Consider the following 17,890-nt stretch of genomic DNA (forward strand, 5'->3'; position numbering starts at 1 on the left):
TTATTTCCGGCAGGGAAGGCGCGATTGCACTTGGAACGAAAAAGCGTGCTCGGATCCGTTTACATATGGTCGCACCTGCGCGTATAAAATCAATAATGCAGAAATTAAGCGGGTTGACAAATTTAAATATCTGGGCGTAGTAAGGAGGATATATGGCTGCTCCTGTTGCCGACACGACGCTCGCTAGGCCATTGCTCGAATATGTTGCTGATGTGTGGAATCTCCACACAAACACCGACATAAATTATATTGAGAACGTGCAAAAAAAAAAAAAAAGCCCTTAGATTTACATTTATAATGTCTACAGTAAACGAGCCTATGTCATTGATTTTAGAACACGATCTGGCCTCGTCTGAATGCTGCATATACAAACGGCCTGCGATACCGTTTTGGACAAATGTACAGTCCGCATTGTGACAACTGTGCCTCGATAGAAACTGTGGAACATATCTTGCTTGAGTGCCCTGTGTATGCTAACGAGCGTGCGTACTATGAACATTGCATGCAGAAGCTCTGCCCAGTGCCCCTAACAATGGACGAAGTTTTAGGTCCCTTAGCAATGAACTTTCTATTTACATATTTAAAGGACATTGGACATCTCGATAAGCTTCAAATTCACTTGCACGTTACCATCATTCATTCTTCATGCAGTGAACTTCGTCAGCCCATTTGTCGGACTATGCACTCCATCATTCCATAGGTTACATCAATACTCGCCATTGCGCCTTTAGTACCCATTTCATGGCCGCATTTTATCTCGTTTTTTTTTTACCTCTTCCACACTGCTCTCCTTCTGTCTTTATCTCCCAAATTCCCTCCCTATGCAGAGTGAGTTATGTACTTGGTCCAGAAATGTTTACCTACTGCCCGAAATAAGGCGACTAGCGTTCGGTGCGCGTACTTCGAATGCGCCAGCAGCGACCGTGTGCTCTGCTACGCACATATGTATTCCGGTTGTACCGTTTGCCGCACGTCGTGGGCTTACAGGGCGCGAATTGCAAAGTTGCTCCTTATTATTTCCATGCAAATATGAGGTCCATGCATGAGCACCGCTGCCCTGTGCCGAAGCCAGCTTCGTGAACTTGGAGGGCTTGTTTCCTCGCGGCGAGCCGCTCCCTTCCCTGTTGCAGCGATGCTCCAGTGTAGGCCCGCAATAAAAAGTTTATGAGACAGAGTGTTAGCAAAAAAAAATCAGAGGGGCACTTTGTTGACCTAAAGTGCGGTGAGGCGAAAGCCTTAAATGCGATGTTGCTGCCTCTAAGACTGGAACGCGACAGCATCTTGCAACGCTGCCAGGGAGTCCACAGAACGCCATCGGCCGTTCGGCTCTACGCCTTGCTCGTCGGTAAATTGGTTTTTGAGGAAAGGAAATGTATCTGTCTCACATATTTCGGTGGACAGCTGAACATCGCCGTAAAGGAAGGGAGGAAGATGGGAGTAAACGAAGACGCCATATTCACTAGACGCGCCTTTGTTCATTCCAAACCATCGAGCTGGCATGGCGGAGAGGTTAGCGTTCTGGTCTCGCACTCCGGAGACCTGGTTCGATTCCAAAACTCGACCAATTTCCTTCTTGGTTTTGTATATTTATCTGGTCGGACTAGAAATGTTAATTAGGCTAATTGGTTAATTAAGCAATTAACTAAACTCAGTCCCTCTTACTTGGAGCACCACTATAAGATCCCTTTACAACGATGAGGCATTAAAGGCTTCCGCCTTAAAAAGAATATAATTATTAAGGCGGAAGGCTTTAATGCCTCATCGTTGTAAGCAGAAGTTGTCGACAGAAAATGCACGATGTCAGTGCACGTTAAAGAACCCCAGGTGGTCGAAATTTCCGGAGCCCTCCACTACGGCGTCTCTCATAGCCTTAGTTGCTTTGGGACGTTAAACCCCATAAACCAAACCAAACCAAATGTCACGCTTTTCAATTGGTCGAAATGGTCGTCACGTCACAGAGCACGAATTTCAAACGGGGCCAATTGTACTTTGGCTGGTAACCATGCAACCAATTAAAGGGATCGTATAGTGATGCTCCACGTGAGTGTGACTGAGTTTAGTTCATTTCTTAATTAACCAATTAGCCTAATTAACCTTCCTAGTCCGACCAGATAAATATACAAAACCGAGAAGGAATTTGATCGAGTTCGGAATCGAACCAGGGTCTCCGGAGTGCGAGACGAGCACGGTAACCACTCCGCCATGCCAGCTCGATGGTTTGGAATGAACAAAGGCACGTCTAGTGAATACGGTGTCTTCGTTCACTCCCATCTTCCTCCCTTCCCTTAAGGTGAGATTCAGGTGTCCACCGAGATATGCGAGACAGATACATTTCCTTTCCTCAAAAACTAATTTACCGATAAGCAAGACGTAGAGCCCGCCGCCGCGGTGGCTCAGTGGCTATAGGGAAGCGCACCTGAAGTTTGCTTCCACTGCACCAGCGCCACTTCTCCCCTGCCGGTCATTTTGGCGTTTCCGTCCGGGCACGTCGCGAGCGGAGCGCATTGAGCCAGCAGCCTGTCGACTGGTATGCGCGTGCTGCTCGCGCAGCTGGCACTCTCTCTTTCATTGTAAGCACGCGCCGTCCTGCTCGCGGGCGCACAAAAGTGTTGTTGCCGCTCGCTGTGAATTCCGCGACGTTCGAAGAGTGTAGAAACTTGTTGTGTCTGGGGCTGTCACAATAGTTCTCTGAACATCGACGGCCAAGGACTGCCGGTGGAATTCTACAGATTTCCTGGAGATGTCCTACATTCTTGGGGGAAAAAAAATTAATATTGGAAAATTGTAACGTACAGTAACGGAAATATTGAAGGTAATGGTCCACCCTTTCTATATGCAGCAAAATCTTAAATATTTTTCATCGCTCGTATTGAGCAGTTGACGATAGGAAAAACGTTAAAACGAAAAAAAAATGCAAGCCTATCGATGGGAGATTGCTATAGTGAAATCTTCCAGTATATGAAAAAAAAATGCGTTCATACACTTTTTCCTATTAAAAAGTGTTTTTGTCCGGTGTACGAAATGGATGAGAACGAGAAACGGCAGGCCTCGATAACTGCTATGGGCAGGGTGAAGTAAGCTTTTGCCTGTTGCTTAACACGTTTGGCATGTTGCACGCGTAATATTATTTCTGAGCAGTTTTTGCTGTAATTCACTAAGCATGCAGTGTTTAGTAAAGCTCGCGCTAACGAAACTCATTTCTTTTGCCATTTTTTATTTTGGAGACTGACAACAGCTAGCGGCATTATGCAGACGCGTGTGAGGCAAGGTCAGTGATCGCCTCAATGTTCCGACTTGTGACGCCTGGCTCAATTTTCGAAGTTGCTTTACATGTAAAAAATTTCTAAAAACAAAATAATCAAAATGTTTGCTTGCACATGAATGAGCGTTTGCATATGAGCGATGGCTCTGCAAATAAATTGGGGATGCGCGTGTGCTGTAATCGGCATTAAAATAAATATACCAACCGCTTATCTCCGTTGTAGCGATTGACCAAACTAGAGCATTTTTTCTCTTTGCCGTATATAGCAAGAAGCTGGTAGGCGCATTTCGTGAGTGTTTTCGTTTTTCTCCTCAGCCTCGCGTGTCGCCTTAAGGCCACTTTATTTTAAGTTAAAATAAAAATTATTTCCATTATTTTTCTGCGAAACACGTAACAAAATCCTTATTATTTGGCCAACAAACCTGCATGCATCTAACTGCTCAGCCACCCAACGAAATTAAGCATCTTGCGAAGATGGCTGCGCCAAAAAAAAATGGTATTTACCTCGAATTCCACGTCTTAAATGACCTCGTCATTTACTTGCGATACACATTTCGCCGTTACGGTACCTGCTTTTTCGTCAACAATCTGCTTCACGTAGTGGGCCTGATCCACTAGCAGTTCATTTTTCAAGTTTGCGCAGCGAAAAAAAAAATTCACTGTCAACTATCTGAGAGCGTACTGCCGCGACAGAAAGAAATGCCAACAGCGCAGTGCCTAGGCGCTCCGCTGTTGGAATTTATTTTCGTCACGCTTATACTTGGCTCGCAACACAAATACGCTGGAGACATCCGTGATACAATAATGTACCACTCTAGCGTCTTTTTGTTACTACCGAGATAAAAACGCATTGAAGATAAATTCCGACTGCGCAGCGCGTGGGCGCCGTGCAGTCCGCATTTTTTTCTAGCGCCCCTGTACATTTTGCTAATCCTCTGAAGCTCGTCAGCGTTCAAGCACGAGGGAAAAAGCTCGCGACTGCACAAAGAGATTTGCAGGCTGGCCAACACGTGCAAAGTACGTGCAGAACTGGCTTTTTTTCAGGAGAAAGCGCGCTGCTCGCACAGCTACTCAATGGGAGGGAGACCGGTTTGCCCGGACAATAGTGCGGAGTCGGCTGGAGAGGGCGCTTTTCAGTGGCGTCCGCAGCGCCCCCCTGCGAAGCTGCGGTCCCCTATGGCGCTCGGCTGCTGACCCAAAAGACGCGGGTTCGATCCCGGCCGCGGCGGCTGGAATTTCTTTGGAGGAGAAATTCTAGAGGCCCGTGTACTGTGCGATGTCAGTGCACGTTAAAGAACCCCAGGTGGTCGAAATTTCCGGAGCCCTCCACTACGGCGTCTCTCATAGCCTTAGTCGCTTTGGGACGTTAAACCTCATAAACCATAAACCAACCAGACGTAGAGCCCAACGGGTGATTGCGTTCTGCGGCCTCCCTGGCAGCGTTGCAAGACGCTATCGCGTTCCACAAAGAGGCAAAGCTTAACATCGTAACCACACATCAGTGACACTAGCAGCAACACCGCGCTTAAGGCTTTCGCCTCTCCGCGCTTTAGGTCAACAAAGCCCCCCCCCCCCCCCCCCCCTGAATTTTTTCACCGCCGTCCTTGCGCACAGCCTACAATATATATAGGCAATTTAATTCTGATTATACAAATTAACAGTGCAAACCGTCGAGTCTCAAGCAATGGTCTTTGGATTAATCGCGGAAGTCGCCTTCCACAAACTTTTGATGGCAAGTGTACGTGTGGCAGCGGCAGATCGGGAATTTTCGGCTCGCGCCAAGCTTGAACCCGCGGATGTTTGAACTCCATGTAGTACGCGAACGTTGGCGCTATAGTTTGCGCGAAAGGTCTAGCGACGAGCTGGGCCATGCCACCGGCCTCGCCCCTCGGTTACCCAACTCCGCATCTGGAAGTGCATCGCACAGATAGCCAATCGAATGCCCGTTGCAGAGTACAGTACATAACTTCCAAAGGGGGGCGATGAATCCTAAACGTCTGTTCCACAGGTAACACCGTAGAAGTGAATGAATGACCATTAGTATTACCAGATAGGGTTTCTCCATAAGGCTGCCGACAGGTACTGCCGATTTGTCACTGAAGAGTTTTAGAAGTTTTAGGCTTTAGCAAAGCGGAGACGTATTAGCGAAGTTTGCCGGATTAAAGGAGTATAGACACCAAATTTCGGCTACCTGTTTTTGTTCTTTGTGCCGGAGAGCGAATGCACCAAATAAATGCACATCTCCGCTAGCGTAGAGGGTGCCAATTTTAAAGTGATCACTTTAGGGCAAAGCTTCTAGGACAAAGTGCTCTACTGCAGTTTATATTTGCAAGATGACCGAAACAAAAAATTCATGAGATTAGTCCGTCTTTGCAACTTTCACCGCCACTTTTTTTGGGAGAATGACGGATGGTCGGCGGTCCTCACAGCTTGCGACCGGGCGCGCAGGCACTGGCCCGTGTCTTTACTGGGAATGCTAGGATGTGATTCACGGCATCTGGGAGCAAATAAGCGTGCGCATTTATGATCGCGGATTTTGCGTGCATGCCCGTGGTTTTTTAGGTATATGTTTACTGTTATTGTCCCCCCTTCTATAATGCCCCTGGGCGCTGCAGGTACTTGCATAAATAAAAAAGTAAAAAAGAACAGCACAGCAGGAGCACGCAAACGCCTCGCCTGACGTAAGAATGAGTCGACAGTCGCAGATGTTAAACTGGGCGAACTTCCCTTGACCGTACTGCTCACCCGTAAATAAGTAGTGGTGCGGGTAGAGGCCTCCGCTTACTATCTGTCCGTATTACTTTTGCATGGTAGCTTGTAACTCCTTGAAAGTCGCGAATTCGGTCGTGGAACTTACAGGTTTGGGGGGGGGGGGGGGGGGGGGGGGGGGGGGGGAGTGCGCAGCAAATAGCTTGACGCGCACACATTGGACGCGACTAAAGCCATGAGCTTACAGCGATGTCCACGGTACCTTTAATTAGAATCGATCGTATACGTCGGACGTATTTTTAGGCACTTTAAGGTAAGTCTGATACAGTTCAAATCAGACGGCCTCGAAGGAGTTTCCATAGCGGCCTTCCATTGTTCAATCAGCCTAATCCCCGGTCCCGTCGCTGCCGTTATTTCGCGCCAGGAATAGAACATCAGCGGTTTAGCAAATCTTAGAACGCGGAACTTAGGCCTGAAAAAGAGCGCTTCTTAATTCAACCACGTCCTGTAAGAGGCGGCCGCCACAGACACGTACAAACCCGAGCGAACAAGCTCAGCGAACCAGCCAGCCACTGCTGGCTGTCCAGAGGGCAGCGCACCAAAACACTGCGAAATGCCAGCGACCGGCGCGGGAGCATTGCCTGCGGCGCCCGGGGTCGCCGGAGGCGGTGTCTGGCGGTGTATCGATTGCGGCGGCGCACCCTGACCCCGCGGCGGCGCCAGTGGCCGGGTGCCCTTTAGCCTGGCGGGCACACGCCCATCCCAAGTAGCCGCCCACTTTCCGAGCTGACTGCTTCGGTAGGTTCGTGGAACCTGCACCCGCTTACCGGCATGCTTTGCTCCTCCTCATTTTCATCAATGCGCTACTACAGCACCTTGTTTTGCCGTACCTGTGCTAGTCCGCCCACATACGCTTTCTCACGTGGCGCGTGTTGCTTTCTGCCCAGTGTGTGTGTGTCGGCCTGTGCGCGCGCGCACGCACGCACATTAATCGCCAAAAAATGAAAACCATGGCAGCATCTACTAGGTGACGTTTCGGCTGAAGGACCGGCCTTTTTCAACTCATCTAATAAACGCTGTTTTCCATGTTTTGGTGGTTTACCTTTATATTTAACCAGCTACCAATAAATCATTGCTCTCTCTCTCTCTCTATATATATATATATATATATATAGAGAGAGAGAAAGCACAAACAAACTAAAAGCAAGCACCCAGTGAACAGAGAACTGCTCACATCATTGCTAAAACAATTAGGCAGCTCCTCTGACTGCGTCCAAACCAAGCCTGTATCTAGGAGCCTTGTGTCTTATGGTAATATGAAAATGTCCGCTGAAAAAAACTGCAAAGGGAAATATCAACCGAACAAGCAGCTACGCTAGACTGATGCTATGCGGGATCTCTTACAGTGCTTTTTACGTTCGAAAACCTGAAGGCTTTGCTGAGAAAATCGCAATGAAGTCCCCAATTTTCCCTCATTTGCAACTCCCCAAAGCATGGAAGCTGTTATGTCACTTTTATGAAATGTGTGGTACTGTCAAATCAGAGGAAACGGACTGCTGATGAGCTTTGCAGAAGTGTGGAAATCTGGGCCAGCTGGTACATGATGAAGAGGAGAACCATTCAAAAAGGACTAGGATGAGAAGAGACACCATGATGACTGGTCCTTTTTGACTGGTTCTCCTCTTCATCATGATGATGAGCCCTTGTTGCATTATTCAATAGATGGCTCCACCATGCTGTCTTCCAAAAGCCATTTATCCCTCTTCGTATTAACAGTTTTAGAACAACATACGCATGCCTAAGTATGCTAAACACAATAATTTTGCGGGATCTTACGCTGTATGCTACATCAGCACTTTTAGTTAAATGCAGTGAAGCAGTGGCAAGCAACTTTTCAGAAAAACCAGATAATGAAATTTGCTCCATAATGCCTGGAAAACATGCGTGAAAATCTTATTTGAAATTAAAAAATTAGCCAGATCCTACTAACGAACGGATAAAAATGAGCCAAATCCACTCATGAGAGTCTTTGTCCTAGTCTTTGCCTGCTTGAGTTTCTTAGCTTGGACTCTTTAAAGTATAGTGGCATTTACAGGGTGGCTTCATTCATTCCTTCTCCAGCGCTACTTTACAATTGACTGTGTAGTACATATATGAAGAGATCGGAGGAAGAACTGAACCCAAAAGGCGACAATAACGTTTGTTAATGGTGTTCAACATCCCAAAGCGACTCAGGCTATGTTAGATGCCTTAAATCGCACAGGCCGCTAGCATTTCATCTCCATCGAAATGCGACTGCCATGGCCGAGCACCATAAACATTGAGCCACAGCGGCGGCAATACTGAAAGGATCATTAGCCCTGTCGCCAAAGAAGCAAGTATGCGCCGCCTCTGCTACTTCGGACATTGAAGTTCTTAGTTGGGTTAGTTGGTATTAGCTTCCTAAATTCATTATTACTAGCGAAATGGCAGACACAGACATGAAAAGACAGAACTAGTGGTTGTCCTGTCTGGGTCTACCATTTTGCTACTAATAATGAATTTAGGATGCTACAGTGAAGTAGAATAAATTCTCAATCCCATATATCCTAGCTAGTTTACTTTTCCACTGCCAAAGTGGGAACATAAGGTGGCTGTCACATCAGCGCTTGTGACAGAAGCCTGCTATTTACTTGCCTGCGTTGCTGAAGCACAGCAGTGCCCCCGACTGCACACAATGAATGTTGTTTTTCTGCTGAGTTTTCAGCACAATCATTTTTAAGCATTTATTTCATTACCAGTTTGAATTACTTTTGTAGAAAGAAAGTTTTCGGAACAAAACTGGTTCAAATACAACTTTCACTTCGAGAAGGGCCAAATCCAAAGTTCACATGCTGACAATGACTATTTGGATAATTTTCCAGTAAATGGTGGTGTAGAGGATCCCTAACTTACATGTAAAACATATCATATAAAAGCTTTGATAGCGCCACGTTTACGCCGATAAAAAACTATTACGTTTTTATTTTCAGTTCTTGTTTAGGTGGGTTTGGCTCATTTCGAAAAAGAAGCTCATTTCATAGGTTTAGGAGCTGCCGAAGCATCAAACTAAAAAAAAAAAAAAATAGCAGACTTATTTTTCATCAATAGCAACCATCCCGAATCTAGAGCCTCGTGAGAGTTGCTACTGAGACACCATCACAAACACCGTCGTAGCCGCAGTTTGTCTCTAAGGTTCTTACGGGTACTGCTAGCGTGTACGCCACGTGCCCAATGAAGCACTCCAAACACTGACGAAGTTCCGTGCGCCCAACACTGATACAGCAAAATGCCGCGCAGAGGACGGGGTACACACGAGTAAAAGCGAACGCTTTTAAAATTGATCATGTACCGCTGAATACAGAAGACTGTCCACTTCACTGAAAGGTATACAACAGGTTTTACTCGTCATATCACAGGTTCTGTGCACGCTCAGCCGGCTGCTGGTGGGTGATTTGTCAGGAGTGTTGCCATGTGCAGGTAGTAGTACACCCGCGCCTACTTGAAAAGCTTGAAGCCCCTGAAGAAAGTCTGAACGTCGGCCTTGGGGTACGGCTTGGTCGCAACACAAGTGGGGATGTTCTCCGGCTGCTCAATCCAGAGCTTGTAGTCTATGTTGGCATCTCGCAGCGCCTGACACAGGGCGAGCAGCTTGGGCTCCGTCGGAGCTGCCAGTACCACCTTGTGCATGCTGTCCAGGTTTTCCGTGTAGGCGATCGTATTCACGTCGTCCCCAAACAGTTGCAGCGCCGCAGTGCAAGCATGGCACGCCTGCGCGATGACGGCACCGACTGGCCAGTTGAGTTCCGTAAGCAAATCACTGCGAACTACTACGTACTGAACAATTGTCTTGCCAGCATTGGTCGCTGACGCCGCCATCCTCAGCTGTCTCCGCGAACGCTTGCGGATGCGGCTGGCCTCGGATCGGCTTGTTTCGGATCAACTGAACGAAAACAAATGCAATAATGCCGAATCGACGCGGCCGCAGCGCCATCTATGAGGCTACTTGTGAAGCTAGGAGCACCGGCAGCTTTGAAGTTCAGCAATATGCCTCGTTCTGACACGCGGCGCAAACACTAAAAATAGCGCCTCAGCATGGATGCGGATGTCATTTGTTATGCTGTTAGAGTACCATGAACATCGCCTTTTTTATTACGATTATAGCTGTTGTCGTTTCTACGCAAAGCGCAGTCGACGCATGGTGCTATGCAATATCACTTTGGCTACACACTGCTCGGTTGGGTTAGTTCAAATAAAATTAAAGAATTGCAGTGACATTACGTTGACACTAGATTACTGTATCAGCGGCTTGCTTGACCACCGCACAAATAAGCAAGCAATAGTTAAATGCACTATATTGTGCCTTCGGCGAGGATAATGAACGTCGACAAACTTTTCCTTCCGCTTTCGTAGACAGGCGCCCCAGCTGCCAGGGGGACGTGACCCTGGAAGATGTGCTCTCCTCACTTCTGGCGCTGGCCGACTCATCACCGTCACATTCGCGCCTCAGCACACCCTCCAAGCCTCCTGCTAGCCCTGTGTCACCGGACATACGCCATGTCTGTGAGTACATCACGGCTGCGCGGACCGACTCGGACAGCGGAGCTAGAAGTCGATGCACGAAGTACAATTTTGTTTTTCTAACAAGTGCTACTATTTTTGATTTTGTGACTTACACCGGCAGTGCGCACGGATGTGAGAAGCAAGCAGAAAAGCCTCGAGACGGTTGGGTACCGGTAGTATTACTGCCAGTCTACTTGACAGGCATTCAGTGGTTGGTCGCCAGCGAAAATAGCAGTGGCTAGGCGAAAGCACAATAAAAGGATGGGGGGGGGGGGGCAGTAATCCCTTAACTGGGGCACGTGTCTTCACACGCGTGGTTCTGGCGATGCGGCTGGGGAGCGCATAGACGCAGCTCGCCTTTTATGGGCGAGCGGAGCACGCCAATTCATATAACTGCTGTCGTCAGTGGAGATTAACACTGCGGCAGTAAGTGTAGCTGTGCAATACGTGGTGGGAAAATCAACTCCCCTGGGTGGAAAGTGCCTGTGTTACAGCATGTACGCTCGAAAGCGGCCCAAGTTTCTGATGGATGCGGAAATCAAAGGCTTACTTCAGGAAAATGATCACGACTCTGATACCGACGTGTACTAGCTGTCGGTTAGTGAAACAGGCCTATATGACAAGTAGGCAACGGAAATTCGACGACGCCAAACAAGCCCGTGTTCGCTCAGACGGCACACCGTGGTTAAAGATCTGCCACATTTAGAAAACCTGTTAGGACCAACAGAATATGATTTGAACATATTTCAGCATGTATGATAATTAACACATCATGACTCCTAAGCAAATATAGGAAGCAGGTTCTATTAGATTTACGTCATAAATGGTTAAAGGAGTACAGGCACGAGATTTTGGTTTGTGTCTCTCCTCGTTTGAAATGGTACGTAACGTATGTAAGACAATATAGTGTATATAAACCACCACATGTAATTAGCCTGCGCCCGGTAAGTAACATATAATTGAATTTCTTCTCTCATGATTTTTTGGTTTCGAGAGCCGAACGGTGGTTACGATGGCAAATTTGACTTTAGGTCATGTGAGGCACATAAAAATGCAATATAATCGCTGCCTCATCGTCACCCCAACTCTTCCGCCATCCTGTCCCAAAAACAGGAATGATAACAAATGAGCAAGCAGCGATTATATGACAACTTCTTCGCCAGAAGTCTACGTTTACATCACTGCCACTCTTCGGCTGTTGAAACCAATATGGAAACAGCATGAGATATGGTTTATGGTTTACGGGTGTTTAACGTCCCTAAGCGACTCGGGCTATGAGGGACGTTGTAGTGAAGGGCTCCGGAAATTTCGGCCACCTGGGGTTTGTTAACGTGCACTGACATTGCACAGTACATGGGCCTCTAGAATTTCATCTCCATCGAAAATCGACCGCCGTGGTTGGGATCGAACAAGCGTCTTTCGGGTCAGCAGCCGACCACCTGCCACCGCGGCAGCGTTAAACAGCATGAAAGAAGAAATTCACTTAGTAATTATTTGCTGCATCTGGGCGAATTCGAAGTGTCTTGTGTATCATTACAACTGAGAAAAAACATATCGAAAATTTAGTGTCGTAACCATTCAAGTTCATTTTCAGTAAACAAAATCAATAGGGCATAGTCGGCCATGACAAATAAAACTCCTCTGCAATGAAGGGGGAGACAAAGGGGATGAGCTCCTCCTCTTGAAGCGAGAAATTTCCTGTGCCGAGCATCTTTTTTCGGCAGGTGCACTGCTGCTTGCTGCTGGTCACATCGAGCACAGACGAACTCGTGAACCGAATGGACTTATGTTCAAAATGTAAGGTATGGGCGCGACTGCCCACGTGCATGCATAGAGCATGGTCCTCCATGCGTAGAGCGCATATTTGCGGATGGGCTAACGCAGAAGAGAAAGAAAGCAGACAAGCCAATATCACGCGTGTAAGAGCAAGAAAAACACTCGAGTTAGCACGTTTCTCTTTACCCATCTATCGACATGTTTGTGAATTTGTGCGATGCACTGACACGTCCTGCGGAGCTCAAGTTCATTCAAATCAGCGAGTAACGGACATTGATGGTCTCGCACCTAATTTGGAAAAGCCAGCAACTGCAGAGATAAGTTGTGCTGTCCCGAAATCAAAACACTGGCTTAACTTAGGTTGGAGCCAGATATGACAATTTGATCCGGGGCCATTGTACAGCTGGGCCCTAAGAGCACTCAAAAATTAGCAAGAATGGAACCTTCACGCATAACAAACCTCAGTAGATGTTCAACCTGATTCAATATCCCTGACCATGCAACTTCGACGATATTCAAGTGATAAAATCTGATGTGCGCCTTTATTTTAGTTCAACTATCTCTTGGCTTCCGTTGGCTAGCAGGTGCACAAGGCATCCATGAGCAACAAACAGTAAAACAAATGCGACTATCGTGTTGACTTTTGGTGCTGCTCTGGTGAAAAGTTAATTTACATGTCCACGCGTGGGGCTGCCATCCGAAGGCATCACATATTCGTGCAGTGCCGTTTTTTGAAACATGATGTGCGCCCACGTGCAGCGTTCGCGCTGTCCCCATCCAAGGGCGCCCTGCTGCCGGACGCAGGCCTCCCGTACGGGCGGCGCTGCAGCGAGGGCATGGCGCGTCCGGCCACTCCTATCTCCATTCTCAAGCACGAGAACAACCGCTGGGTGGGCTCCGCTGCCGCCGCCGAGGCACCCTTGGCGCACCAGACAGCATGGGCCTCGGCCGGAGACGTCAAGCTCACTGTACCGCTCTCGAGCGGCTCTTCGTCACTTGACAGGTCTCCGGACCCGGCCGCCAAGGAAGGTGAGAAACGAAGGGAGTGCTATTTGCAAATGTGAAAATTTGAATCAGCTGCCAAAGCACTGTACTGATAACAAGAGACTTTACGCTTATTATAATGAAAGTCCCGAAGCTGTTCACTGTTCCAGCAGTCAATGTGGAATAACTCACCGCATTCGAATCTTCTGGCTCTTAAGTGCAGAGGTGTGTTCAGCAATGGTACTGGTTCTTTTCTACGCTGCGTTTTTTAAAAAAATTTTTCTGAACTCTGTGATGAACGACCTCGCCAAGCCGAATTTGCTGCTTGGCTGCTGAATTACTGCTGAAAGGCTCCCCTAGAAACTATCCTTGGCTAAGAACCTGTGGCTACACACGCCTGAAAAGGCTTATTGTGATTAGACAAATGTCCAAGGAACAAGTCTTTAAGTGTTCAAACACTGGCGAAATGTAAATAATTGAGTGTGCGGTTCTCCCTTGCATGGAGAGACAGCACAGTCTAGAGCACTAGTTGCGATGAAATCAAGCAGTGGTGAACTACAATTTGCATAAATGGCGTAGTGTACCAGGCGACGGCACACGCAGCAGCTGCATCCATATCTTAATCCATCTGTGTTCACTCTGACCTGAGTTCAACATGGGTAGTTGATAGTTGGTAGCTATGCATACTAAGGAGTGCCAGAAATAACAGACGAGAGACTGAGACGACACACGCACTTTCTATAGCTTAGGCTCTGTCTTACTGTCTGCCAGGGACATTGGATCAGGAGGGGGTAGCAAGGCGGTGGTCACCCCATAACATTTCTCCAGAGGGGGCAGTGCCCTCAGTCTCCATCCGTGCTTGTACTCTGATCATATTTCTGACAGACAGTTAAATTTTAGGATGTTGTTAATGTAAATCACTTTGGGACTGAGCTAGTTGGCCTCATTGTGTGTCGTAAAGCAGTTAATTTGAGTAACCTAAACCAATGATCCCCTAACAGAAGTTGTTAATTGACTGGCCCCTGTTTATGAGCATAAGTAGTGGACCTGAAATACAGTATGCATACTTTTTTAAGACAGTTGATCACTCCTGGTGTGTACATCTTTATAAAGATGCCCATTTCAGTCTAAGCTTAATATGCATTAACAAATGCACTTTTAAACAGTGAATTATAAAAATATAAAAGTAAATAAAATTGAATATATAAATAAAATGGAATAAATAAAAAAATAACCACTTGAAAAAAGTCCTGGAGTTTCTGGTCTGCATGTTCTCGGATCCGTACGATGTGTGGTGTGAACAGCAGCAACAAAGTCGCTCACTAACTGCTTCGTTGCTGGAGAAGAAGCTGTAAATTATGGTGTTTAACTTTCCAAACCTATCCATGGGCTAGAGGGGATGCCGCAGTAGAGGCGCAACCCGTGTGCTATGCTATTTCAGTGCTTGTTAAAGAGCACAAAGTGGTCTAAATTAGTCCGGAGCCCTCATGGGTCACTTTAGGACGTTAAGGAGGAATAAATGTTTAAATACTAGGGTTTTGATATTGGTCGGTGCCCTTTGTACAGGACTCCGTTGGATCTTGCTGCCTGTGTGGCCCTGGATATCAGCTGTCGCTGTGTTTTTAGGTCAGGGCCGGCCAGCGTGTCCTCCGATTGCTCAGGTTGTCTATCTTAAACCCAATTTATTTCCGGGACGTTGAACTCTACAATTTACAATTTTAGTGCAAAAGCATTATTGCCCTCATGATCTGGAAAATGGCCGTGTGTGGTGAAACCTCTGAAGTTAGTCATGTGATGCGGGAAATGGCGAGAAAAAAACGAGACTTTGAATGGGAGTAACCTTGGCCAACCTAGAAATAAAATGAATATTGCCGCGACTGGGTTTCGAACCCGTGCTGACGCAAACAGATCAGCTTCATTTGCCACTGCACTAGAGCACTACGCTATCACTGCAGCCGATCACGCCTTGTGTTAAACTGCAACACACTCTTGCGCTGAGCATTGCACGTTGTCGTCTACATTAATTTTCATCTGTGTGCAAGTCACGAAAGGAAAGAAAACACATTTCCAGTCACGCTTTCAGGTACGTGGCATTGGTGTCCACCTGCAGCTGCAAAAACCTGCTTTCGCACAATATTTCATGGTTAGCAATGCTAAACTGCCAGCCATTTTTTTCCAGTAACAGAACACTCGGTGAGCGGACATGACACATGTACTATGAAGAATGCCATTGTGGAGGACTTCGGAGTAAGGATCCACTTGTGGTTTTTTCAGCATGCGCTGACATCGCACAGAATGTGTTTCGCTTCCATCGAAACACGGCTGCCACAGCCGGGATCAAACCCGGGTCCTAAGGCTCAGTAGCCTAGCGCCTTAAGCACTGAGCCACCGCGCTGGTACTGGAAGACGTCTGTTGGGCTTATATAGATTTTGTCGAACTCTACAGCTGACAATAAAAGAGGAAGGCTGCGTGTGAAGGGACAGTCATCACGCTTGGTGTTGCTAACCTAATAAGTTACTAGTAGTGCAGGTTAATCGACGTTAACATAACCGGTGACACTGAGGACAAATTGGTGACATCTGTATTTCATTCGATGTTGCCACCACCGGCAGGTTTCGCTAGCAAACTGTGGTGACGTCAAGACAGTGCTTTTTTTCATGGATCCCTGAGCCATTCACTTCCATATGGTGATCATGGAGTTGCTTTCGGTCTTGGAGTCACAAGTTTGAATCGAGTGGCAGGGAGATTTTTAAATCCAACTTTCTCAGCAATAAATGAGTCTTTTGCTGTTGCGCCAATACCAGCATAGCCAGAAAGAGCCATAGAATCGATTTTTACTGAGAACAAAAATTGAGTTGAGTTGTCTTCACTTTTCAATGTCCATGCAAGGTGCTATATCCGAAGTATGCCTTTGATTCTATCCCCGTTGGCAAGCTGGTCTTGTCCAAAAATATTCCATTCCTTGTACCTGCAGCTGTTAGAACTGCAAGTGCATTTCGGAATTTGTTGGCAGCCTCATCCTGACTGCAAGCATATGGCGCGTCATCCGGGGCAATTAATTAGGCCCCCTTGTGAACGATTTGTTGTCAAAATGACTTCTGATAGTGATTAGGAAAAACTCTTCACAGTGGTCCTGGAAGCACTATTCTCAGAAACAGCCTCTGCTGGTGTTCACATGAATTTTCGGCACATTTCAGTTGATGTGATGACTGTGTGGGAGTGAGTGTGCTCGCTGCTAGAAGATACAAAACTGTGACGCCTCTGCTCTGCAGTTAGGAAAGCCCAGCAACTTCCACCCTGTGTTGTTCTTCGCTGTCAAGAGGCATAAGACAGGCATGCCATTTCGTGCGATTGTGTCGGGTAAGGGAGGCTGCTGATGTGTTGTGTCAGGGTATTTGCAGCGTCACATATCTTCCCTTGCTCGTGAAGACTCATGCCATGCTATATTCCCAGCTAATTGTGAACTTCTTGAGAAAACATGTCGTACCCGCTTTGCTATTGATGTAGGCTGTAGAGGATGTATTTTGGTTTTTTCCTGACGTGAGGCTCCCGTACAACTGTTCGTCAGCACAGCTAAAGGCGAGATGCTTTTGTCACCAGGTATGGCATTTCACTAGACACGTTTTTTGAGCTTATGTCATTCTATTTATTATTCACCTTCGTTGGTTTGAATGACAACCTTTTACACAGAGCTCACGTGTGTTGCTCTCACCCTGTGAGAAATTTCCTAGGTTGGCTTGTTTCCTTATAATGGGACGAGTCTGTGTCTTTTGCTACGTTGATGACTTTCTGGTATTCTGTGACATGTGTAGCCTCTATAAATCTCACACTGACATTTTGAAATGTCTCAAAGAATGCGGTGCTGGGCTTCCATTCAAGGTCGAATTGTCGAGAGTACATGTTCTTCAAATTTTGAACTTGTGATCGTCTTTTTCTGGCTGGCATGCTTGCATGGATTTCATTCATGAACTGTTAGGCTGTAACTAAACTATTGTTCGGCACATTTTAAAACTGCGAAGGATAGTTTATGATTTATGGGGGTTTAATGTCTCAAAGCAACTCAGGCTATGAGGGACGCTGTAGTGAAGGGCTCTGGAAATTTTAACCCGCTGGGTTCTTTAACATGCACTGACCTCACAGTACATGAGCCTATAGAATTTCGCCTCCATGAAAATTCGACTGCCGTGGCCGTGATCGAACCCGCATCTCTAGGGTCAGCAGCCGAGCGCCATAACCACTGAGCCATCGCGGCGGGTACTGTCTTTTCCTGCCTTCGGCTTGTCCTTGTGAAGTGTCTCACATATACTGTTTCTGCAAGCTTTCAGCTGCAGGTTGACAGGCTCAGGGCCTCTGGCTTTCCCTACAGCACGATTCCATGTGTCTATGAAAGACTGATAAGGACTATCAAGACTAGCCCATTGAAGCGCCTGAGTGATGTGCCCAAGAAAAGACTACAAATAGCTGTCATCTGCTTGAGTAGGATGTCCTATGGATTAAAAATGTTGCAAAGCGATGTGTTAAAGAAGTCCGAAGAGAAGCACGCATGTCGGCTCCAGATTTTCTCACAAAACATACAG

At 46.9% G+C, this 17,890-nt stretch overlaps 2 protein-coding genes across 4 annotated transcripts in view; one reads left to right on the plus strand and one right to left on the minus strand.

Annotated features, from left to right (window-relative positions):
• LOC149351761 (uncharacterized) overlaps nt 1-17,890 on the plus strand; it is a 262,827-nt gene that overhangs the window by 228,634 nt on the left and 16,303 nt on the right. For 2 of the 3 annotated variants that reach the window (XM_089581094.1, XM_089581097.1), the window contains exons 3-4: nt 10,403-10,552; nt 13,088-13,357. In XM_089581094.1, the coding sequence (XP_089437220.1) occupies nt 10,403-10,552; nt 13,088-13,357 (420 nt within the window). The remainder of the gene's footprint in view (nt 1-10,402; nt 10,553-13,087; nt 13,358-17,890) is intronic. The other variant, XM_089581095.1, reaches the window with a different exon arrangement.
• Nucleotides 8,723-9,922, minus strand: LOC149351763 (putative peptidyl-tRNA hydrolase PTRHD1). The gene has a single exon (XM_089581100.1). It carries the CDS (start codon nt 9,866-9,868, stop codon nt 9,488-9,490), a length of 381 nt encoding a protein of 126 aa, XP_089437226.1. The 5' UTR covers nt 9,869-9,922; the 3' UTR covers nt 8,723-9,487.

This window comes from Amblyomma mixtum, chromosome 3, assembly GCF_055824585.1.
Source record: "Amblyomma mixtum isolate Tamu chromosome 3, ASM5582458v1, whole genome shotgun sequence".
In the NCBI taxonomy this organism is placed as follows: Eukaryota; Metazoa; Arthropoda; class Arachnida; order Ixodida; family Ixodidae; genus Amblyomma; species Amblyomma mixtum.

What these genes read in the sequence shown, in the direction of transcription:
- LOC149351763 (XM_089581100.1), bottom strand. Translation starts at nt 9,868, where the DNA reads ATGGCGGCGTCAGCGACCAATGCTGGCAAGACAATTGTTCAGTACGTA.